The sequence below is a fragment of the Prinia subflava genome, chromosome 11 (genome assembly GCF_021018805.1).
Source record: "Prinia subflava isolate CZ2003 ecotype Zambia chromosome 11, Cam_Psub_1.2, whole genome shotgun sequence".
NCBI classification, from domain to species: domain Eukaryota; kingdom Metazoa; phylum Chordata; class Aves; order Passeriformes; family Cisticolidae; genus Prinia; species Prinia subflava.
Window position 1 is genome coordinate 10022183 of NC_086257.1, and position 24826 is coordinate 10047008.

General features: G+C 38.6%; 1 protein-coding gene across 1 annotated transcript in view; it reads left to right on the forward strand.

Moving 5' to 3' along the window:
- COL4A3 (collagen type IV alpha 3 chain) overlaps positions 1-24826 on the forward strand; it is a 56238-nt gene that overhangs the window by 10948 nt on the left and 20464 nt on the right. Inside the window, exons 2-29 of the mRNA XM_063408075.1 lie at positions 297-353; positions 2648-2737; positions 4675-4719; positions 5192-5236; positions 5531-5593; positions 6264-6317; positions 7140-7166; positions 7770-7847; positions 8811-8873; positions 9357-9392; positions 9504-9545; positions 10911-10988; positions 12450-12512; positions 12769-12825; positions 13650-13694; positions 15100-15153; positions 15536-15577; positions 16238-16325; positions 16688-16723; positions 17051-17215; positions 17417-17509; positions 18241-18336; positions 18684-18754; positions 19917-20105; positions 20212-20380; positions 21231-21323; positions 21802-21906; positions 23613-23710. Of these exons, the coding sequence (XP_063264145.1) occupies positions 297-353; positions 2648-2737; positions 4675-4719; positions 5192-5236; positions 5531-5593; positions 6264-6317; positions 7140-7166; positions 7770-7847; positions 8811-8873; positions 9357-9392; positions 9504-9545; positions 10911-10988; positions 12450-12512; positions 12769-12825; positions 13650-13694; positions 15100-15153; positions 15536-15577; positions 16238-16325; positions 16688-16723; positions 17051-17215; positions 17417-17509; positions 18241-18336; positions 18684-18754; positions 19917-20105; positions 20212-20380; positions 21231-21323; positions 21802-21906; positions 23613-23710 (2142 nt within the window). The remainder of the gene's footprint in view (positions 1-296; positions 354-2647; positions 2738-4674; positions 4720-5191; positions 5237-5530; positions 5594-6263; positions 6318-7139; positions 7167-7769; positions 7848-8810; positions 8874-9356; positions 9393-9503; positions 9546-10910; positions 10989-12449; positions 12513-12768; positions 12826-13649; positions 13695-15099; positions 15154-15535; positions 15578-16237; positions 16326-16687; positions 16724-17050; positions 17216-17416; positions 17510-18240; positions 18337-18683; positions 18755-19916; positions 20106-20211; positions 20381-21230; positions 21324-21801; positions 21907-23612; positions 23711-24826) is intronic.

A 24826-nucleotide genomic window follows, 5' to 3' on the forward strand; every position in this document is an offset into this window, starting at 1 on the left:
TCCTCCATCATAAAAGAAACATAAAAGTTACACATTTGAAACACCATGATTGTTGTAATATGAGAAACTCTGTCTGCAAGATCTCACTAATGCTCTTATTTGTCTCAAGACAATGCAGAGGAATGGTGAGCTCTTTGCCACTGTTGAGAATTTCCTCTTCACAAACATTTTTTTTTAAAGTTGTAATATCTGTGAAATAATTACTTACTAAAACCACTGAGATCTTACTTGCTTCTCTCCAAACAACTTAACGAGAAAAATATTTGTATTATAAAGTTTGTATTTTTGTTTTTCAGAACTGTGTATGCAAAGGTAAAAGTCCCTGCTTTTGTGATAGTACAAAAGGTAGTAAGGTAAGAACAGATATACATTTTCATTTTTTAATATTAGCTTATATACTTGTTGAAATTGTTGATAGATGACTTCAGTTGATACACTGAGTTAATTTAGTGTGTGATGGCATTTTGCCAACAGAGTCTACAGAGAATTATTACCTTACAAAATTCTGTAAACTTTGGTGAAACTGTTTAACTAAGACTCTTCCACTGATTTTTTTTACTGCACTAGTGTGTTTACAGCACTGTGTGATGTTTGGACACCAGCAGAACAACTGTGCAAAGCACCAGGTCTTTCACTAACTCCTAACAAATGCCATTACCTTGGCAGCTGCTCTCCTGGTACAGATTTCATAATGCCAGCAGGAGTCTCATGTTCAGTGCTTCCCTCTTTCCATCTCTCGACCCTGCCCGCCCCCTTTGCCAGTTCCTGGGGGAAAGCTGCACACACTGGCATCAAACATGCCAGCTCCTGCCGTCAGCTCTGCCATCAAACTCTTGCAGATGAAGCAGGGGATGAGTTTCTGGGTCCTAATCATAAACACCCTGCCAGCACTGAAGGAGCAGCAAATCCCTCAGCAGTAACAGATCCACAGCTCTGCCTGTTGCCAACAGCAGCTTGGCAGTGGCTCTGAGTGGCTTTTAGACAAACCTGAATTAACAAATGCCAAAAATTCTTTGAAACTCCTGCTCGCAGTTGGATGAACAACTGATTCACAAATGAAAGGGGCATTATTGAAGAAGTCATGGTTGCAATTTAGGCAGGCCCTGAAAACAGAAGTTGCCATACTAAACCTTATCAAGAGATTCCAGACATCTATAAAGATGTAGGATTATGATTAATCCCACTGATTAACCCCCATCTGCTTTTGTGAAGTTGGAGAAAATTTATGTGGAAGTAAATATGTTCATTGTTAAAATATATATTAATAAGTGGGAAGGAGAATACTAATATTTTCAGTAAAATCTCCCTGTTTATTTTTCATATTCCTATTTGGTCTAACCTGACTTTGTCCTAAACAGTGACATTGAAACCAGTTGAAAACCTAGAAAAAAGTCAGCTGCCCACTAAAAGAGAAATATTAATAAGAATGGACACCCACAACTTGTCTTTATCAGTTCCATGTAAAATAACTGAGCAATTTGTGTGTAAGAGTAAATCATTATTTAGACTGATGAAGATTTCTATTTCCTGAAGAAAATCAGGATAATGACATTAATCAACATGTTTTGATAATTATTCAGTGTTTAGAATTCTCCAACCTGAAAATCCTCTGATCTTGTTGATCTGCAAAGAAGAAAGTGTGGCCAAAATGGCCTTTTCTGTAGAGAGGGCTGTGAAGATGCCAGGAGAGCGCAGTGCTGCTCTGCATTCAGAGAGCCGTGGGCAGGCAGGTCCGGGAGTTTGGTTTCCCTGAGCTGGTTCCGACCCCCCTCCAGCGGTTCATCCTGGGATAGCATTCATCCTCCTTCCTTGGGATGCTGCTACATAAACGATTTTTTATAAAAAGCTATGTCGACTTATTACATAGGTCTCACAGGCACTTTAAAATGCAATTCTTATTCTCATATGTGTTAAAATATTATGGGGCTACATTTTATCATGAGAAATATAAATATATATAATTACTATTTTTTACATTTCTATTTCATTTAGAAGCTATTTAAAATCTGGTGAGTTTGTGGGATTTTGAGGAGTGAGAATTGGTGCAGAGAAAAGCCAAAATATTTTGGCTTCCCAGAGACATCTCTTGGCTCCTGTCTTGTACACTGAATAGGATACTCCAACTTTTGCACAGCAAAATTTCACATGATTTCTTTATATAAGAACTTTGTATAACTTTGTATAAAGCAATAGGAAAAATGGCTCTGAGAGAATTGATAACCCCATTCTCTCTCTCCCATGTCATGCTGTAAAGTAAAAGGTGTTGAACTTGCAGCTCTTCACTGATGTAAATCTGAGCATACTAAATTGCTGCTGTCTGAAGGGCTGAAACATCTTTTCCATGAGCTTCCAGGCTTGAAGCACTTCATTTAAACCAAGTTAAGGCTTGGATCTTCTATATTTAACTAAAAAACCTGAAAATACCCCTTTCACTGTAACTTAGCCTCCGGTATTCTGCTTCTATAGCTTCAAATTTGTTTCCTTTACATAGTTTATTTGAGTTTGATTAAAAATACCAAAACACATGTGGATCTGCCACAGCAGCAGAAAGCCAAGAGGTACTGCAAGTAATGAATGCCTTAGAAATAAGCTATCAAAAGAACAATTCATGGATATTTGAAGAGTTTAATTATTTTAACGTTTACAGGGTGAAAAAGGCTTTCCTGGTGTTCCAGGTCCACCTGGTCAAAGAGGCTTTCCTGGTCCAGAAGGGCCTCCAGGGCCACAGGGACCAAAGGTAGGTATGTACGTGAGACAGAGAGATACACACAGAGAAACTCCTGTGCTTGACAGTCAAACTTAGCTGTGGCTGTGCAGACAATTCTGCTTTACAAAACCAAACCAAAAACTGTTTCAGAGCTTCCCATTTGTTAGGGATGTTGTTTGGTCAGCAGCTGCAAGAGTCATTTTGACTGCAGCAGAGTAGGGCTGATATGACCATGGTCTTTTGTTGTCAGTTGTCCATTGGCCAGTGCCAAAGCAGCTGGACTCAACTGCCAGAGAAAATGAACATTGATTTAGACAAATTTCGGCAGTATACCCTGAGTTTTTGTTTTAGTATCCATTAACATCTTGACATTTGTTGCTAAAAAGAAAGTAAACAACCTACTACTGAGACAAATATGAGAAATAGATGTAAGAAAATTTGAAGGGAAAGATGGTTTTTTGGTCTGTTTAGGAAATACCTGATTGCCTTCAGTATAGAGGGAATTACTTCGGTGACCTGAGCTTGCTTTCCTGAATGCTTAAACTGAGGCTGAATATGAATTTTCAATAACTCCTGCCTAAGCAGAAAAAAACAAAAAAATTGTTCATTAAAAGCATTTTATGCCTATTTGTCTTGAGGAACAGTAATCTTGCTGTTACAAATAAATTAGCTCTGGTGAATGCCTTGTTTCTGTGTAAATATGGTGTGAACTCAGCCACAGGGTAAATCAGGAAGGTGCTGCCACAATCAGATTAGATCTAGGACCTGCACTAATGTGGCTACAGCACTTAACTATACTTTTAAACAAATGGTTTTTATTGTTTTCATTGTTTAAGTATTGTTGCATTATTGTGTCCTATCTTATTTTTACAATACTTTCTGGAAGTGATACTCTTGTAGATTTGATACATGTTGATGAAGCTTTTAGCTGAACTCATTGAAGTGTCTAATACAGCATTTCCCTTTTAGTTAGTGATAATAATTCTGAAAGAATGGCAAAAGGTAAGGCTAGTTTATTTAGCAAGAAGACCTCTGTTAGCCTGTTAGCCATGTGTTGTAGTCTGTGCCAGTTAGCCTCTCCTACCCAATGCCTCTTCATTATCTGAAACAGAATGTGGCCCAGGATTTTAGAAGCTATGCTGTTCTTCACATTTTCCATTTCCTTTCTGGGAATGGTAAAATTTTCTTCCTAGCCCTGAAGCTCTAAGCATCTTGAAAGAATTCCAGCAGGTTCTGTGCAGACAGTGCAGTGTCACTGGCATTCTTTGCTGTCTTTTAGCCTTGCTCTCCCATCCTGCTTAGCCCCTTTTCAATTTGCTCCTGGTCTTCCTTTCCATGCTCAGCTGTACAGGTGACAGTACATAAATCTATCTGACCATTACATGGATATCATTCAGATCTGGGAACCTTCCAGCTTTATCCTCACAGGGAAGCACTTCCAGGTCTCACAGTTTGACCAAATCCATAGCAACTGCTTTCTCAACATACAAGGTTATTTGTTTTGACCTATGATGAGGTACAGGTATTTTTTCACTGTGAGGGTAGGAGGGTGGTGAGACACTGAGCAGGTTCCCCATTCCTGGAAGTTCAAGGCCAAGCTGGATGAGGCTTTGTTCTAGTGGAAGGGGTCCCTGCCCATGGGGGGCAACCAGGGGAGTTCCAGCTCCAGTGGGCTTGGAACTAGAACATCTTTAAGGTCCCTTCCAACTTGAACCACTCTGTGATTCTGTGATACACTCCCTGTAAACACTGGAAGGGAAGGCAAGACACCACCGTTCATGCAAGTTGTATGAAATGCTTGTTTCCTTTATTGACTGTAATAGGCCAATCATTTATTTATTTATCTATGTAGCTGGTTTTGTGTGCACATGTTGGTATTGATATTGAAAATATTGCATGTCCTGTTGACATTTATGTGCTCTTAATTGAAACGTATTGAAAAACATTGCTTTCCATTTGTGATCTAGGGTTCTCCAGGGCTTACAGGCTTAGTGGGACCCAAAGGTATACGAGTAAGTGTATTTTAAACAAACTTACATGTATTAAATGTCATGCTAATTGCCAACTTAGTTCAATAATTTGTGAAAATAAAAGCAAAACATTATGTTTAATTTTAAAGTATGGTTAAAATTTAGGACACGGTCTATGCACAAGTATTATTTATTTTTAGAACTTTTGCTCTTTTTGCTACACCTTACATCCAAAGTTGTTGCTGTATGTATTTAATATTTGGGTGTGCAGTGACAAAGTCACACTAGAATACCACAAAGAGTTGTTAGGATTTTTTTCTGTGGGCACAACCAGTGTGGGTTACCTGTGTGTAACTCTTATGCTCGGTTCACAGTCAGAAGAGTTAAAGAAGTAATGATCTTTTATTAGAATCATACCTGCACTCATTCTTAGTATGACTGTAATCAAATAAAATTGCCTAATGAGCTTTTATTAAATATTCATAATATTATTTCTCTGGGTTACTATCATTAGGGAGTCGCAGGAATACCCGGATTTTCAGGTCCTCCAGGCCTTCCTGTAAGTAAAGACAAAACTGATTTAACCATTTCTCTCTTACTTCAGTCTTCAGTGCACAATTATCCTTAGCTCAATGTGCTCACTCCAGTCTCAACATCAACATTGTCTCTGTCAATTGGCCTAGAGATAAAAATCTTGGTGTCAGCAATTCTTACTCATTGTAATGATTTAAGAACACATTGTAATCTGTCAAGTCTTGTGAAACATTGCTCCAACATAAACTCTTTCAGTGTTTCTGTAAGGCAATATGATTGTGCAAAAACAAAGCTTGTGGCAATTTTGTGCTTCTTTTAGGGTGAACCAGGAGCTGTTGGTCCTCCTGGGCTCCCAGGTGTTCCAGGATGCAATGGCACAAAGGTACAAACCAAGCTGAGTGTTCTGGAAATTGCATTTGTCTGTGCTTGGGAATGGCCCCCAATATACAACAACTTTGACTTGTTTTGGTTTGTGACTTTTTCAGGTAGGAAAACTTGTGTCATGGGACCAGAGCAAGGAAAAGTGCTACCTTTTTGTGCAAAATAAGTACTTAAAAAATATGTTCTAATGGCATTTGCTAAAAGATAAAAATAACACTTGATATTTTGACAGATACTACTTTTTTCATTAAATCCAGAATCAGTTTTATCCAATATGTCCTTTTATTGCAATGGGTTATAAAAGAGATAGTTAATTCATTTTATTTTGCCAGTATCTAGCTTGCAGTTGGCAATTCATAAATCCTGAAAGTAATTAAGAGAAAAAGCTCAATGTTAAATTACAGATTTACCAGGTTTTCTTTGCATTAGGAAAGAGGGAGCCACAATTATGCCTGCTACAGAAAATCATAAATTTCTAGTGAAACTATGAACTGATCTGAGCAGTCCAAGACAGAAGTCAAGCTACATAAAATTTCTAGTGAAATATGGTGGTCGTGATCTCACAGTGTGTTTAGTGTGACAGCATTAAAAACTTCTGTAATCATATTGGCCAAAATCAGGGCAAATAATAAACCATAATGTGCATTAACAATCACTGTTACTACTTTCAGGGTGACCAGGGATTTCCAGGTCCTCCAGGTCGAAGAGGTTCTCCAGGCCTCCCAGTAAGTGTGAAATTCATGATTGTGTGTATTCCTACCACATAAAGCCAGTCCCTGAAGGAGTGTAAAGCCTCATGTTAGCTCATACTGACAACAGTTGAAATTTATTGGTATCCCTGTCTTACTAGTATGAAAACTGTGTGAGAAAGAGACCAAAGTTAAAAGCAATGCTTTATTGTCTGCATGTTGGGCCTCAACTTCTTAGTTAATGACTGCATGAAATTCATTGACTGGCGTTGGCTGTCTTGGGATACTCATGAAAATTTACCACTTACATCCCTAAAGGTGTCCAAAATATATTTAATAGATTGCAGCTTCAGTTTGTGCCTAAGTATCCTTGAGAAAATAATGGCTTCATTAAGTCAGTAAGAACCAGGAATTAAATCCAGAATTTCTCACTCTGGTGCATTGCTTTAATCCTAGGATTTGGAGTTTTTTCACTGTAGAAATGTGTTTGAAAGAGAAACTTTAAACAAATGGAAAAGGAATGCTGTCTTTCAAGTTCCAGTAGCTTCAAATCTAATAAGTTCTAAACATGATCTTTATTTTACCAGCTCTGCTGATTTTATTTATTCATTTATTAAGATCAGGCTTCAAAGCTGTTCTGCCCTCACCTGTAGAGTTGTACCTGTAAGATTGACTATTTTTTAACAATATGTCCTTTCTTCTTAAATTGAAGTCTGGCCCAGTAAACATGAAGCTGGCTATGCACCTTCTTCAGGAAAATAGATCACCTGAAGAGCACCAGGCTTAGACAATATTCAGAATGTGTTAATTCAGCACTCTTTTATTTTTCTGTTTCAATATGATTGTTCTTCTTCCTAGGGAGTTGCTGGTATCAAAGGAGAGAAGGTCAGTTATTTGCATCATATTACACAAAGTATTTATTGGTTGTCAACAATCTGTGTGTATGTTTGTTGCTCTTAACCTGTCCATTCATGGGAAACAGAAGGTTTACTTTCCAGAAGTAGCAACCACAAAGTTTGGTGCTTCCTTTGTCCTAGTAACATTCACCTCTGGTGGCAAAATGGTCAGTAATTTTTTGAGATTACTGTTACTACTGGTACTGCATGTAATGAATTTAACACTTTCAAGCACACAAAGAACTAAGCTCCTCCCCCAAAGTTTATGAATTCATATGGAAAGCTGCAGATGCACTAGAGAGTATTTTAAAGGCATAAAATGTAACAAAAAGAAATTGAAGGCAAGGACTGTGCATGAGTAATATAGATATATCTGAAAAGAAGACTGCTCCTAACAGATAACTGGAAGGCCTGCAAAATGTATATTTGGTTTCATAAAATCTTTTTTAAAGGTAGAACTATCCATGGTGGACAGTTTCCATCATTATGCAATTCTGATGTTGCTTATTTCTCTACAAGCTGAAGAAGATTTGTTGCACTACAGAGTTCTACAGCATAACCTTTTTATGTATCTTTTAATCTGATTGTCCAGGGGAGCCCTGCAGAGGGATATAGCCAAGAATATGGTGCAAAAGGTGATCGTGGATTACCAGGAATGCCTGGTCTTCAGGTAATTCAAAATAAGAGGTGGGGAGCTAGATATGTATAAAATATACAGTAATATGTATAAATACATTCTATATAACACAAGTATGTATTAAAATTATTTTGTATTTTGCATAATTTAAGTGTATTATTTATTTAATGTAGATACAGTATTGTTTACAATTGTGTCCTTGATTTCTAAACTAAACCCAGTTTGCAAGCCAGATTGCAGAAAAACAGAAATTCAGGTATGGAGAAATACTGATCATAGATCTTGAGTTTACCCCTACACATTAGAATAGAATAGAATAGAATAGAATAGAATAGAATAGAATAGAATAGAATAGAATAGAATAGAATAGAATAGAATAGAATAGAATAGAATAGAATAGAATAGTTCAGTTGGAAGGGACCCATAATGGCCATCAAGTCCAACTGCTAAAATTCCCATTAAAGTTAAGACTGAACAAGTTAGACCAGCCCAACTTCTAGACTAGTAACAAAGGACAGACTGGTCCATATTTCAAGAATGAACATTAACAGGGGAAGGCAGGACTGACATTTCTTCTGACTACTGGAATAAGCAGAGAGCATTACATTAAAAAGAAAATAAAAATGTTTAATTTTCCATTTCTTTGAAAAAATAAAGCTTTAAAGTATAGGATTTATTGCACAGAATATTTGAAGGAATGAAGGCTTATTAGAGGCATTAATAGGACCATATGGATTATGAGTCCACATTTCTCAGAGGACTTACACCCTCACTTGAGGAGTTTAGTTTTAGAACAGATGTTTTCTCATGTTTCAAAACATGCCAAACAATAAAACAGTGAGGAAGAATTATCTTTCTGTGTTCTCCTGAGATAGGAAGAGGAAATTCAGAAGCAGAGCTGCTCCTCTGTTTCTTAGTCAGCTCTTTGAATTTAGTGTTGTGTTTTGTTGATAATCTTGCCATGAGACTTATTCCTGTTTCTTTTTTAATATGCAGGGTGCCCAGGGTGCTCAAGGATATCCTGGGGAACTTGGACCACAGGGCCCTCCAGGACCTTTAGTATGAATTTATGTCTCTCTTGTTACTTTGACCTTTGGTTTTCCCTAAACCCTATGGAATTAACAGATATAAGTATTTGACTCTCCCGGACTTATTTGAGGTCTAGATACATGTATATGTAAAGACTGTTTTTTTGCACACATTTAGGTTTTTTTCAGTTTCTTTTGATTATTTTTATGCATGATAATTGCTATATTTTCAGAAGCATCCCTTGTCCATGTAGGCATAAATTTTAATTTTCAAATGACTACCCATTATTTCACTCTGAATTCTAATATGCATCACATTGAGAGATGCACCTGTTTGCAGCTAGACTGTGTAAACAGTCTGTCACCCACTAGCAATAATCTGCAGTTGTGAGGGTGGAAGAAAGACTAAAAATGTGATATAAGTTCTTTGAAAGTTGGATACTTCAAAACACCTATATCAGAGGAAAAGATTGTAAATGTTTTAGCTGAGGATTCTTTTTTTTCCTTTTTGTAGGGCATGCCAGGGAAGCCAGGACCTCCTGGACCTAAGGTAGTCTCAGATTGGTAATAAAAATGAAAAATTCTGTTATGTGTAACATAAATTAAACCATGTTTAAGTGTTTGTAAAATAAATAAATAACATTAGGGGATTTTTTTTCAGGGTCTTATGGGACTGAAAGTAATAGGAACCAAAGGAAGAAAGGTAATTTCATAAGAAGCTTTAAACATTTTATAAGTTTTGGTTCTGTTTTCTGCATTTTCTGATATACTATGGTGGAATGTTTGGGGAAGTAAATACTGTGAAATGCAAATTTTCAGTATATATGTAGGAGTCTTTTGTTGAAAAATGGAAACATGGCAATGCTAAAGTCAAAATGTTTTCACATAAGAGCCAATGATAAAAATGTCTAGACAGAAGATTAGACACTGAAGAGAAGCCAGTAATTAATATTTACTAACACACACGATTAAATTAATAGACATAATTTGTGTAGTGCTCCCAAATACTTATCTAATCAGATAAACCTTGTTAAATATATAGCATTTGTAATTTCACAACTTCTGGCCAATGTATTTTTAGTGTCAGCGCTTGTGATAAGAAAAAACCTCCAGATTTTGAATTAAAATTGGATCAATTGTCTTTCCTGATCTTACTTTGTATTTTGTGTAACCCTAAGTCAGGAATTGCTGCAAATGCCCACACTGTCTCTCAGCACCCAGCCTGCAGCTGCAGGACCAGTGCAGTCAATCTGAATATCCTTGCAAGAAATCACAGTTATGGTGGTTGACCTGCACAGATGCAGCTGTGATTGGTTTAAGCATTGTAATCACTACCAGGAATGTGCTAGGAGTTTCCTGGAGAAAAAAAATTGCCTATAGACTTCGTTTTTCATGAGCTCAGGTGACCATGAAACATCTTGTTTCCTTACAAAAGGGCAACACATTCTTGGCTGTTGTGCTGCAAATTTGTGCAAAAGCATTCCACTGGCCTAAAATCCCTGGAAATTGTGGATCTTGTTTTGTTGAGCTGCACAGAAAAGATCACATTGAGGACTGCCAGTTCTGAAAGATCCTTAATGAAAAAGTGCAGCAGTAATGTTATCAGTAAAGGACAGGTGAAAGCTTGTTTTGTCTGTTAGCACCATAATTCTACGATCTCCCTGAAATACCCAGACTGCAGTTTGGAGGGTGCCATCAAAGATAGTTCATGTAATTTAATGTTTGACAAAATTTAGAGAGAAATATTGTAATTGGGATCTTTTTACTTGATTTAGAGTTAAAATAGTTATGTTACAAACAAATAGGATTAAGAATTTAAATTGTTTCTAGAAACTTTAATAGAAATCAGCATGTTCATTTTTATATTGATCAGCTAGGGGAAGGTTAAATCTTCTATGTATCTTTTTTACTGTAATATAAATAGCAAGCAAAGGGAAGTGTTACCTGGATTAATGGCTGAGTGTAATGCCAGGAGAATTTTCACAATATCAGAAGCATAGCAGTAGTAATTTGAAGTAACAAAAACACACTGCTTGTAATCTGCTGTATTTTTCTTTTTTCTTTCAAGGGTGACACTGGGTTAACCGGACCCCCTGGGCCCCCAGGAACTGTTATTGTGACGTTAAGCGGGGCAGACAACATGACGGTAGTGAAATTGTTAAACATCACATTCACATAAACCTCTGACTACGTTTTACTTTGAGAGGATGTTTTCTTCTTTGCTGCTCTGATAACATTTCCTTTTACCCATCCTAACACCTTTCAGACTTGCTTAATTACATTCTAAGCTCTCTTAGTGTCTGAGTGGAGCCAGCTCAGCTGAGCCTGTGTGCTCACATGCACATCTGCACATGCCAATGCAATTCTTCTTTCTTACCAGCACCCCACCTGCTGGGATCTCTGAGTACGTGAGGAGTAAATCACCTCTGCTTCCCCATACCCACATGGATGTTTTGAGTGGCTGTAAAAGCCACAGCTCAGTTGACCTCTGGGCCTTGGCACTGAGAATGTCAGACTGAGCTGAGCTGCACAAAAGCTTACAATATGTTCATGTATATTTTGTAGTTTGTTTTCTCATTAATTTTACTGAAACATGAGTAATAGAAGGTGTTAAAAAGACAATAAATGTGGAAGGAAGTAGTCCGATTCAGCTTTGTGAATTAAAATTCTTGCATTGTATCCTTATATAGAAATTAAACAGCAGTAGTTGATAGAATTTTAAGTATTCACGTATTAACAGGACAAGGCTTCTATGTGTTCTTGATTCCATTTTTCTTAGGTAATTTGCATCTAATCTGTGGAGTCATCCAAAGTTCCTCTCTGTTACGTGATAAAATAAAAGTGAATTTTGCATCAAGATTGAATTGAGGAGGGAAGAGAAAGTCCACAGAAGCAAAGTTCAGCTTTTAGACACAACTAGATCTCCCTGTTTAAATCACACACAGAGCACCTGGAGCACTTTCCAGTCCCAGCTGTGGTGGCATATCATTAGAAAATGGCAGTTTTTCAGCAACATTGGGCATTACACTTTAGAAACCTCTCAAAACTCCTTACATAAATAGTTTGTGGAGCATGAGTCTAACCAGATACATAAATAGTGGAGCATGAGTCTAACCAGATAATAATTAGACAGTCCATAAAATTTGGCTTTACAGTGACCCTGGCATGTGGCCCAGTGACACTACACTGTAGTGTAATCTAACCTTGCACCCACAGAGACAAGGATGCCCTAGGTAGCCACTGCAATTATGTTTTGAAAGTAACTCTAGCTCCAGTGAAGTAACTAAGGTTTATTTGGGTTTTTTACTTGTTTCTTGTTGCCATTTGTGGGGATATTTAGTGCAGCCCTTTGCATACAATCACAGGTAGGTTGTTGTGACCTAGCTCTATTATGAAACGTGCAGAAACGGTTTCTTTTTCAAACATCACAGACTTAGGCAGGAGCACTGATGTGAAGTTTCTGTTTCTTAATCAGTTGAGTTGAACCATCTCTGCTCAAAGAATCTTGCTGGTGACATAAGGATTTCCTATTTGTAGAACCAGACTGAAATGGTAAGCATAGAAAAATCCAAGACACCACAGTAAACTCTTCTTTTCTGTGTTATAGGACTTGAAAGGAGAAAAAGGAGAAAAAGGATCAAGAGGACCCCCAGGGCCAATGGGGTTTACAGTAAGTGACCAGAAGTAAATCCCTTAAATCCAGATACTCAGGCAGCATCCCCTAATAAATGCTACTCTTTACAGACCAGTATTTACACTAATTATTTCAACCTTTATTGACAAGAATAGAACTAATGAATAGAATAAAATACCTATTAATAGCATTCCAGCTGTATTTTTTTTTAAAGTTAAAAAATCATAAATATATATTTAACTTAGAAAATGTGAATTTCAAAATGTGTATCCTCAGTGTACTTTTGTTCTAGGGGCCAGTTGGTGATTCTCAAAGTGAAAAGGGTGACCAAGGAGAACCAGGAGCACAGGTGTGTGCAAATAGTTGAATATATATGTGTTAGTCCTTTCTGAAAAACAGTTTTGAACTAGTGTTGCTGTCCAGTTTTTGTCTCACTACTACTCAGGGCAAATTTGCTTAGATTCAAGAGCTCTTTTCTGCAGTAAACTAGACAAGAGCTGGAAGTCAAGTGCAAGCGAGTTTTGAGCTTGTGGGGACATCATTCTATTCTTCTTATCTTTTAAGTTCTGACATATTTTTGGTGGGTTTTTTTGCTGCTTACATGCTAATTCATGGTCTGATATTTTCAAAATTATTTTAAATTTCATTAATTTTTTCTGCAGGAAAAAATATCTAAATTTTTCTTTTTACCCTGTTCTGAGTTTTTAATCTCCCCGCACCCTCCTTTCACCTTTTCACTGCCTTCCTGCTGTGGATTTAATGAACCAGGTTTTCCTCATTTCTGCTTTCAAGGTGGCAAGCAAGATATCCATATGATCATCATTTCATTTCATTTCATTTCATTTCATTTCATTTCATTTCATTTCATTTCATTTCATTTCATTTCATTCTGTTTCTCTCCCCTTTGCCTCCCTTCCCTTTGTCTTCTTATTTTGTTGTTATGAATTACTCAAACAATTGTTTCTTGTTGCCACGCAAGATACAGGACCCCAGCAGGACACTGAGTTTTATGAACTTTAGTTATGATTAATGAACACTTTAAAATAACCTTAATGGCTTTTTACAGTTTACAGTTATGTGCACAGCACTGAGTTGCTATACTCTTTGAATGCAATATCCTCACTTTAATTTTTTTTTTAATTTTTTATTTTATTTTACATGTTTCCTTTGTAGGGGAAGCCTGGAAAAGAAGGTGCCCCAGGTCCACCTGGCTTACCGGTAGGGAGGGAAGCCTTCTAAATGTTTTCTATGTGATTGTCATCTGATTTTGACAACTCCATCTTCCTGTCAGAGCTTTTCTCTCATTGTGGAATGTGTTTCAAAATATTGATATACATTCACTGAAACATTTCCTTCATGCAGCTGGCCTTGGAACATGCCATGTCCTCACAGATTTATGTGCAGGAAACAGAGGCTCAGTTCATACATGTCATTGTTTCTATGTCAAATAATTGTTGCTCGCTGCTGACTGTCTAATGAGTTTGAGACACTCCAGGTGAAGCAGAATTAATTCTACTGAGTTTTTTTCTAGTTAGTTACACTGAAATTTTTTGAACAAGAGTTATACCTTCCCTTTAATGTAAATTGAGAAGAGAAATGAATAGTTTTTATTCACTAGGATCAAAGACATTGTTTTACAAAGAAAAGTTATTGTCAGGGTCATGGCTGTCTTGGCCTGAAACAAGATGACTGATAGCTACTAAACTGTCATTTTGTCAACATATAGTTCTTAAAATATGCCATTTTAGAAGCAAAATAGTCTTATTTGTGTACTCATGTAAAAGTTGGAGTTGTTCAAATGTGTTTGAAATACCAATATTCAATTGGTTAACTATTGTTTTTTTTACTTCATCTCTACTTTCATAACATCATTAGAGTCTCAGTGACCTTATAAATATCTTACCAAAATCCTTACTGCCAGAATAGCCCACTGCACGTCTTACTATATCATCTTTGTCATGCTAAAACGACCTTCACAGCAAGCCTAAACACATTCCAGTCTAACAGAGAACGCTGCATGACAGAGCACAAAGCTCTACTGCCTCAGCTAACAGAAAGAAAATTTTCTGTCATGACAAAAGACATGTCATTGCTCTGTTGCCATTTCAGCTTTACTTACTAGCAGTGCATTCAACTGCACAATCCTCCAAGAGTCCCTCTCCTCTCCCTTGCCTGTATTCACTTGCAGAAAGCCTTCGTCTGCACTGCTTTCCCTGCTGGTGCTGCTGACTCCTCCGGAGATCAGCACCATCCCTCAGACTGAGCGAGTTCTGGGGGAGGATGTTGAATGGGAGTCTTGCATTGTGTTCTGTTTCCCCCCTTCAGAAATAGTTTGCAGAGGCAGAACAGATCAGAGCCTCCCTACAGCTGTGCCATGCAGAGCAGCTTCCCCTTGGGAGTGTTGGGTGTGCTGTAATAAATGCAGGTTTGGGTGGGACACCTGCAGCTTTTGTACAGACATGGAGCTGTACCTCACACTGGGTCTTGCACTGCAGCTTCTCCTCCTGAACAAGTGGCATTCACTTTGCCATCACTATGAAAGATTACAGCTTTACATTTTAAATCCTACTGTTGTCAGTGCTAAAAGATTAATGCTTATAAAAATGTGTACTGTCACCTGCAGGGACAAAGGGGTGAACAGGGCAGGCCAGGACTGGCTGGAAGGCAAGGAGCTAAGGTATTGTCCCACGGTTTTGTTATTGCTTTTGAGGATGAGGATAAGGTATGTTTGGGGGTTATTATATAATTTTATTTATCACTGTGCATATAATGTTTCACTTGGCCTAAGAGATGACAGGTAAGTGTATCATGGAATAGGGAATGGATCAGCTGAAACAAACCATGTGTTTGAACTGGTGTCCATCTGTGTCTGCTGATGAGTTCCTGTAGGTTTTGGTGTAAGCAGCTGAACAGTTGTGTAAGGAACAGAGATGGGATAGTGAAGGACTGGTCAGGAACAGTTGTTTAATGTTTTGAGCAATGTACTGAAGTAACAGTGGGTGAATGTCATTCCATATATTGTTTTTAATAAACAAACCTATCTCTGTTCTCTGATGAAGGGGATGAAAGGAAACCCTGGACCACCTGGACCACCTGGTCGAGTAAGTATAAATTACCTTCATATATCATTTTTCTAAACTATTAGAATAATCTAAATTCTTTGTATGAGGCAATAATGGATGTCCTGTGATGCTCTAATCAGGCATGGCTTTTGCAAAGTACTGATATTGCTGGGATTCTCACACAGATGAGATTTTCCTTCATATGGAATTGTGTACAGTATCTGCCTGGATAGACCTCACCTGGCAGGAGACTGGACTGCCAAAGAACAGTTACAAAAATTCACAGGAGTTAATATTTAAACCAATTTCTAATCACTTCCAGAACAGAGGGGCTTAATTTTAAAATCCGAAGAACACTTTTAAAGAAAGCAAGAGTTGGTATGAGTACAATTTCCCTGTCTAGTCATGCTATCTCCCTAGTGGCTTTCGTAAAGGCCCCATGTGCACCTAAAAGAAGCCTTTTGCCTAAACTCTTCAGAAGAAATAGCTTTGTAAAAAGCTGAAGTGTTTGTAATATTGGCAGTGTACTAAAAAAACCACTGCTGTTAATAACAACTATGATTTTATTTCTGGTTGCTTGTAATTAGTAAGATCTTGTGGTGTCAGAACATCAAAATTATGAATGAGATTCAGTGTGAGGTACTGTGCTTCTCTCTTCATTCTTGCAACTCTCTCTTTTCTTACCACCTTTCTCTTGAGACGGAGTATTATGAGTATGTGGTGGGTGAAAAAGGGGATGAAGGACCCCCCGGACCTCCAGGACCAAAAGGTCAACGTGGCATGCCTGGTGAGTGGGACATCAAAACTACAATCCTGTAGCAAGAGCACTCCACTCAAAGGGCTTGTTGCAGACTACATTTTGAGCAGCGTTCTTCTGCCTTTACAAGAATATTTCCTAAACTTGCCTCTAATTGCTGACTTGAAATGTATCCTGAGACTTTGATTTATAGCATTATCTATCCTTAAAAATAATTGTCAGTATGCAACAGTTGCATGAGTGGTAGATGCCTACTCAGGCAAAACTAAGTTCTTATTTTAACTTTTTAGCTTAAAATGCAAAAGATCAAAGTTTGTATTCAATGCTATTGAATAGTGACTTGTAGAGTATAGAGTGGTTTAACTCAAGTTTTTAATATATTGCTTTTGCAGGGCCACAGGGTCCTCCTGGAGCTGCTGGTAGACCAGGTATATGCAGTAAAATACACTGTTCTTCTTGTCTGTTGCACTGAATCAGCTTAGTCAAATATTAATTTATTTAATACATAAGACTTTAAAAATATCTCTAAGTGCTAAAATATTGTCACCCAAGAGCTTTGATGGGTCAAGTCCTTAAGCTAAAGATCATTTTTAAATGTCTGTAGATTCTCACTTTGATTAATATATTTCAAGATAAAAGATCTGTGGGATGAACTTGGTGTGTTTGTTTGTCATTCATCCTTTTGAGTGCTTACTTAGCTTTGAAATGCCATTTCTTCTTTAACTCTGTTTTTGTAATTTTTCCCCTTTGGTTAGGTGTGTCAAGACCTGGTCTGAGAGGTCCCCCAGGATTTCCTGGGCCAAAAGGAACAAAAGGAGAGAAAGGACAGACTGGCTTGTGCATTGTAGGCCCTCCAGGACTGCCTGGTGTTACTGGCAGGCCTGGTTCTGTTGGATTACCAGGTCCTCCAGGAGAACCAGGTACTTCTACTTGCAGGTGTTTTGGATTTTTCCAGGTAGCTCTTTCTTTTATATGAATTGTTGAATATCTCAAGTTGGATGGACCCATAAGGATCAGAATATTGTTTTGAGCTCATCCCTGCAACTTTCTTCTCCCTTAGCAGGTAGAGAATTGTCTGAATAATCTGTGATGTAATGGTGCCATGCTCATTTCATTAACAGGTAGAGTAACATTTGGAACTGGCCTGCCAGGACTCCCTGGAGCGCCAGGGTGCACAGGACCCCCAGGACCCCCAGGAGACACAGGCATGAGAGGTCAGTTTCAGATAACTGTCACTCAGAACTAGATGGTACCATCCCATAATCTTCATGGATCCTCATTTGATTTTTTAAATTTAATTTGCCTGTTAAGTCATTTGCTGAGTTCAGAGTTTTAAGAACATTCATTAGGGATAGTGAGATGTCTTCCTCCCTTTACCTCAACTAAAAGAGTGGTGATGTGCCAGGCTGCACACCAGTTACACAGAGCTGTGGCAGGGTGTAGATCTTCACTGGAACAGTTACTACAGTTTGCATGGCCTTGTACTCTCCTTGTTATTGTTGTTCTTGCTGACAGTTTGTCTCTGGAAAAATCTGCACCTTCCACCCACAGGAGCTGCTGAATCTCTGTGCCCTTTGCTTGTCATTAGAATGACCCTGAGTGTTACAGAGCTCTGTTAGCTGGAAGCGCATGTCCCCGACTTCTTTTGAGAAAATTTGGCTTGTTAGTAGAGTGACTGTATCCAAATTATTTGCTAAGGCTTGACTTGAAAAAAATCTAGAGTTTTAAACCTAATGTTTCTATCCTTTCAATTAATTGTACTCAGTTCTGATTGACTTTCTGACCACAGGTAATTTGGTATTGTGTTGGAAGTGATCTTCCAACAAAATTAAGGCCATGATTCTACCACTCCTGGCCAAAAAGTGTTAGCTATAACTAAGTAGCACATTAATTGAGCTTGAAAATTACTTGCTAAGGAGCAACTAATGATATCTTTTCATCCTAGGTGATGATGCTCGCGTGTGTACTGATTGTACCTACATTCCGGGAATGCCTGGTCTTCCTGGTTCTCCTGGGCCTCGTGGGCAGGATGGCATGCCTGGTAAATTATATTGTTCTTAACAGGACAGCAGGAGTGCAAATGATCTTGCTTTTAGCACGAGAATCAGGTGTGGGCATGTCTGTAGTCTGCAGTCCTTGACCTAGCCCTGAGGTGGTGGTGAGTGTGAGAGCCTGGTGCAGCTCCCTCTGCTGCTGTGAGCACAGGCCCTAAAGATCAGAGCTCAGTGCTGATGGGCTTTAGGTGCAGCCTGAAGCCAGCTCAGGCTGTGATGAGCAGCCAATGTACCAGCAGAAACATTGAATACTGGGTGCAGTTATTTCAATCTTGTCAAAATCCATGTCCTTTTTTTTCATTTTTCTTTAAAAAATATACTGTTTCTTTTGCAGGTAGAGAAGGAACAACAGGTCCAAAAGGTTCTCCAGGTTCTCCAGGAACACCAGGGTTTCCAGGGGCTCAAGTAAGACTGGTTTTTCAGATAAATATTCAGATTCCACAAGAATTATTTCAGAGAGTTCTCATGGCAGTGTCACACTGGGTGATCTCAGTGGGTTTTTTTCTGTAGTAATGAATGTGTCAGCATGGCAGGCAAGGCAGAGGATGCAATGTATGGCTCACAGAGCTTTACATGAGCCTGGGTGCTCAGTGCAGCAAGTTAGCCCAGGTAGTGAGGCAGGTAAATAAATACCTGTGTATTTAACCTGTGCTGCATTTCATGGTGCTGAGACTGCTTGTTCTGCCTGCTGTGGGTAGTCTATAATTCCTTTATATAACTAAATAATCACAGCAGTGGCTGTAAAGCATATATAGATTTTTGTGTGCTGTGATCTTTGTCAGACTTCTTACTTCTTTTGTTTCCAGCATAATCAGGAGTTGCTGAAGCCCCAGTTGTGCAGAGAAACTTGCTTCTCATCATACCCTCTTTCAGGGGTGCAAAGGACTCCCCATCCTGGGAAATGTTAGGAGGAGAGAAGTCTGCCACCTGCTGCCACCACGTGTCATCTGGTTGTGCTAACTTGTGCCTGTGGTAGTAATTATTTATGGGAAAGTACAGCCAGTGCTGTCCAATAAAAAAATCATGCACAAGTGTTTGTTGTGGTGGTGGCTGTACAGATAAAGAAGGAGTCTGCTAACAGGCTTTGCCAGGAGCCCCCTAAGAGTTCATGAGCCCAAGATCACTAGAGCCCAGTGTGCTTTCAGCTGGGGTAGTGTATTCACTTTGTAACCTGTCAGGGAAAGAAGGGAGAAGGAAGTTAACTATGAACAGAGCCAGCTATGGCACTTAAGAGTGTCCCCAGGGAAATATTCCCACATGGAGGAGAAATCTCTAACTAGGTCTTAAAGCCCTTCTGTTTGTGCTGTGATCTTACCTGTTAAATTGTGGTACATTATTCCTGCATGTAGTAGCACAAATGAAATGGTGGTCTTGTCCAAAGAAGTAAAGGCAGGAGAAAAAGAAAAGACAAAAAACCCCAAAACCCTGTTCAATGAACTGTGCTATTAAGAGAATAAAAATGAGAATAGGGAGAACCCCTCTGAGGTATTTACTTTTCAGAAAAAGGAAACTTGAAAACAAATGATGTACATCTAACACTGAAATTCTTTTGATAACTCTATTCTAGGGCCCTCCAGGTTTTAGGGGAGATCAAGGACTTAAAGGATTAAAAGGTGAGCCGGGGTATGTATATCCAGAAGGGCCAAAAGGTGAGCGAGGAGATCCAGGAGCCAGGGGAGACAAAGGAAGAAGAGGTTCAAGTGGATTTCTGGGAAGACCTGGCTCTAAAGGATCCAAGGGTTCTAAAGGTGAAGAGGTGGGTATGCATTTTTTGCAATTAATGTGAAAGTCATGGAAAGCATTTTGTTAAGAAAGCTGGTGTGGAAAGCAAGTAATGCTTGGAATACATGTGTAATCATTAGGGATTGGCTGGATCAAAAGGAGACAGAGGACTACCTGGATTGCCTGGTAGACTTGGGCTTCCTGGAGAAATGGGGCTTCCTGGACTGCCAGGTTATGGACCACAAGGAGTAAGAGGTTTTAAAGGCTCTAAAGGAATACCTGGACCACCTGGATTACCTGGAGAAGCTGGTTTGTAACTTCCCTATTTTACTGTGTTCTGCCTATGTTAAGGAGTACTTGGTTAAAATTGCAGAGATAGGTTGGAATCTTAATTTATGAAACATGGGAAAAGTCTCCTTGCCATGAGACTTCCAACAGCATTGTCTCGACTTTGGTACCTCTGAAGATAATAGCAAAAGTCTTAGGGTGATAAGATAATTGAGGTTGGAAGGGACTCTGTGCAGTCTGAACTTCACCTCAGCACAGGGACAGCTGTGAGATCAGACCAAGTTACTCAAGGCATTATCCAGTTGGTCCTTGAAAACCACCGAGGATGAAGACAGCACATTATCTTTGGGCAATGTGTTCCAGTGCTTGACACTGTGGAAACAAAAACTATTCAAATATGCAGCCAGTTGTCACCATTAGTGTAATCTAAGTCAGCAGGGTTAAATTAAAGGGCATCATAATTTTTGAATGCTGGAAACATACCAGTGGAAGAACTCAGCTGAGTGGCAGATATAGTCAAGCTTGCTTAAAGATAATGCCCATTGAGCCATTATGACATGGAGCTGAAGATTTAAGCACTTCTCAGTTGCACCATTTTCCTGGTGACTTTGTGCTTCTTTTTCTGGGTCTCCAGTAGACGGCAGGAGGGCTGAGAGGAAGACTGCAGATGTCAATAAAATGTTTTTACTTAATTAAGCCAGGATGTGAAGACTTCAAAATCTATTGGAGTTTCAGAAATATGGAAACTGTAGAAGACTAGCCAAATTGATCTTTTAGCCAAATTGATTGATCACTAATATTTTTAAATGCTTGAGATTACATATTGCCAATCTGTATGCCTTTGTAATATTTTATAATCTCTTTGCTGAAGGTCTGAAAGGAGAGACCAGAAGGGCAGCTCCATTACCTGCATTGCCAGGACCTCAAGGACCACATGGTTTACCTGGACCCCCAGGAGTGCCTGGTGAGTACAGCACTAAATCAATAAAACAGTTAAAATCAGAGACTGGTTAACTGTAAGGCATCTTTGCTTGGGTTTTGTAGAACAACAGTCCTTAAAACTGTCCTGACAGCTCAGGAAGTTTCTTGACAGTTTTATGGTAGCTTCTGTTCTTATAGTTGCTTCTGTTTCAAGCCTCACCCCTATAAAGTGTGTTTGGAACCTCTCAGGAAGTGGAAGATTGATGTCTGCATGTAGCTGTTTCTAGGAGTCTGGAATTTGACCAGATTGCATAAAAATGTTAATCACAGACTCATAAATGTTTTGATATTGTGAATGCAATTAGCATTTTAACTGTGAAAACCTGCAGTGGAGAAATAGTGTCTAAATTCTAATATAATCTACACTTGTGTACTTACTAATAATAAGCTTTAACACATAATCTTACAAGTTGATGTTTTGTGGTAATATAATTCACAGTTCACTTACTTTCTTTGTGCAGGTAGGGTTGGAGCAAGAGGTCAGCCAGGAGATCCAGGACTTTCAGGACCAACAGGTGACACAGGCTTTCCAGGACTTGGGTTTCCTGGAAACCCAGGACCAAAAGGTAAAATACCCTCTTTGATCTTCTTAAAAAAAAAGCAAACCCCCCAAATTTTTTTTTATAAGTACACCTTAAAATAATTAACAAGTTAAATAAATAAATGAACAGACAGATAAGTGGTTTTAGCAGTCTTGTAATTTACTGCCTTAAGTATTAGAAATTGCAAGTTTGAAATATTTTGAAGCATTTCAGAGTATCAAGTATCAAAGCTGACAGTAGGGAAATATTTTAAAAGACATTGATGCTTTCTGGAATACTGCCCGAATAGGTGCAGTGGTCTTATCTGAGTGCTGCACTTAATTCAGATGGATTCTCTTTACCTGGATATACACCAGACACAGAGCTTTATGAGTGCCAGTACTTTCTTTTTAATCAGTTTTGGTTATGTTCAATGCAATACTTGCTCTATTATACAGGTAATAGAATTTACTATGATAATAGTAAATTCTATTAATAGAAATAGAATTTCTAAGGTAATAGAAATTTCTATTCTAGAAATTCTATTCTAGAATTCTATTCTAGAAATTTCTATTCTATTTCTATTCTATTCTAGAATTTCTAGGTAATAGAAAATACTATGATAGTATTTTCAATACTGTCAATCTGGCCATTCCTCATGCAAAGTTATAACTCCCTTTGAACACTAGGAATAATAGGAAATCCTCGTAATCCTGTAAGGACAGGAGTTACCAGATACTAACTAAACAGGAGTTACCAGATACTAAAATTTGTACCAAGCTGCTTGTTAAAGAGAACAGTAGGGAAATGACATCAGAATGGGTTCATTTAAAAGAAAGAATGGTGACTTGCTTCAGATCACTTAATAACAAACAGTGTTACAGTCAATTTTGAGTGAATATGTAAGGAACAAGATGCTGTGTGTCACATCAACTCTGAAATCAAGATCAGAATCGTTAGGTTGGAAGAGACCTTTAAGATCATTGAATCCAACCCATGCCCTAACACCCCTCAACTAAACCAAGTGGCACCACTGAGTGCCACATTCAATCGTTTTTTAGACACATCCGGGGCTGGTGACTCCACCACTTCCCCAGACAGACCATTCCAGTACTTTATCAATCTTTCAGTAAAAACATTTTCCCAACATCCAACCTACATTTCCCTTGGTGCAGCTTGAGACTGTGTCCTCTCATTCTGGCAGTTGCTGTCTGGAGAAAGAGACCAACCCCACCTGATACAGCCACTTTTCAGGAGCTTGTAGAGAGTGATAAAGTCACCTCTGAGTCTCCTTTTCTCCAGGTTAAACAACCCCGGCTCCCTCAGCCCTTCCTCACAGGGTTTGTGTTCCAAGCCCCTCACCAGCCTTGTTGCCTCCTCTGGATGCGCTCAAGCATCTCAATGTCCTTCCTAAACTGAGGGGACAGAGCTGGACACAGCACTCAATGTCCTTCCCAAACTGAGGGGACAGAACTGGACACAGCTCTCAATGTCCTTCCTAAACTGAGGGGACAGAACTGGACACAGCACTCAATGTCCTTCCTAAACTGAGGGGACAGAGCTGGACACAGCACTCAATGTCCTTCCCAAACTGAGGGGCCAGAGCTGGACACAGCACTCAAGGTTTGGCCTCACCAATGCTCCCTTCAGCTCATGTGAGCTCCATTAGTGTCAGAGGCTCATGACTGCACACACGCAAATACCCTTTTGTAAAATAAAGCATCTGCACTGCCTTTTAATTCCTTTTGCAGGAGATAAAGGACTTGCAGGTGGCAGAGGGCCACCAGGTTGTGAAGGAAAGACTGGAGATCCAGGCCGTACTGGAAACCTAGGACAACCAGGACAAAAGGTTTGGTTAGAAATACAGCACAGGCTTTTCTAGATGTCCCATTCATTAAATTTTTATACTGAGCAAATAAGTAAAAAATTGTAAGGAATGCAGGAATTCATTTATTTTTTGACTAGTTATGCACAAACTATGAAATTAGTGCTTTCTATAAAAAGGGGCTCAAGCCAAAATTTTAAGCCAAATATAAGATTTCAGAATTCCAAGTGTTGTTGTGTTCAGAATTCCAAGGGATGTTTTCCTACTTCAGCTTTCAGACCACAAGGAAAATACTGCATTGCTTACAGCAAAAAATTTAAGCCCTCAGCTGCTGAAAAGATGCCTGTTCAGAAATCCAATTAAGCATATATTGATGAAGGTCATTGACAAGTATGTATTTCATTTAAGCAAGTGCTCTGTTGAATTGAAGCATGAAGAAAGTAGGTTGGAGGCAATACTGCAGCCACTCTTGCTGATTAATAGAAGCTAATCTACTGATGCTTGACTACTCTGTAATTAGGATTCCATTTTCAACAAAATATTAACACCTAAATGACTTGAAAACATGGCATTTCTTTTTGTCTGTGTTTGCCCATATGTGATTCTTTTGTGTGTTTTTCAATGTGATGAAGGAAGGAGGTTGACGTTGTGATTTTTTTTTTTAACTATTTAATCTATTTGATGCCATAGAACATCTGGATGTGAAGTGGCCTCTGCGGTCCAAGTATATCATTAGTGACTGGTATAACCTCAGGTCTACTGACCTGCTGTATGAACATATTGATTTGCTGGTACTCAAAACAACCAGCAGTTCAGTCAGCTAAAAAATCCTACTACTTCAAACTTTCCAACCAGGGCACTTGTGATAAAACCAGTCTTCATTGAAAACAATGTTCAGAAGAATGATTTTCAAAACCCCAACACATGCCTAAGTATTCTGAGATGTATCTGGGTGCTGACCTTGATCATTTAAATAAATAATTTGATAAAAAGATATTACTATGATATAAAAATAAAGGAAAAGTTATATTTGAACAAACTTCACCCCGACTTTCAGCTAGATATCCAAAGCTTTTCACAGCTACAGAAGGCATGCCAATGTTTTAAAGACCAAATGGAGGGAAGTGTCTTGCACTGCTC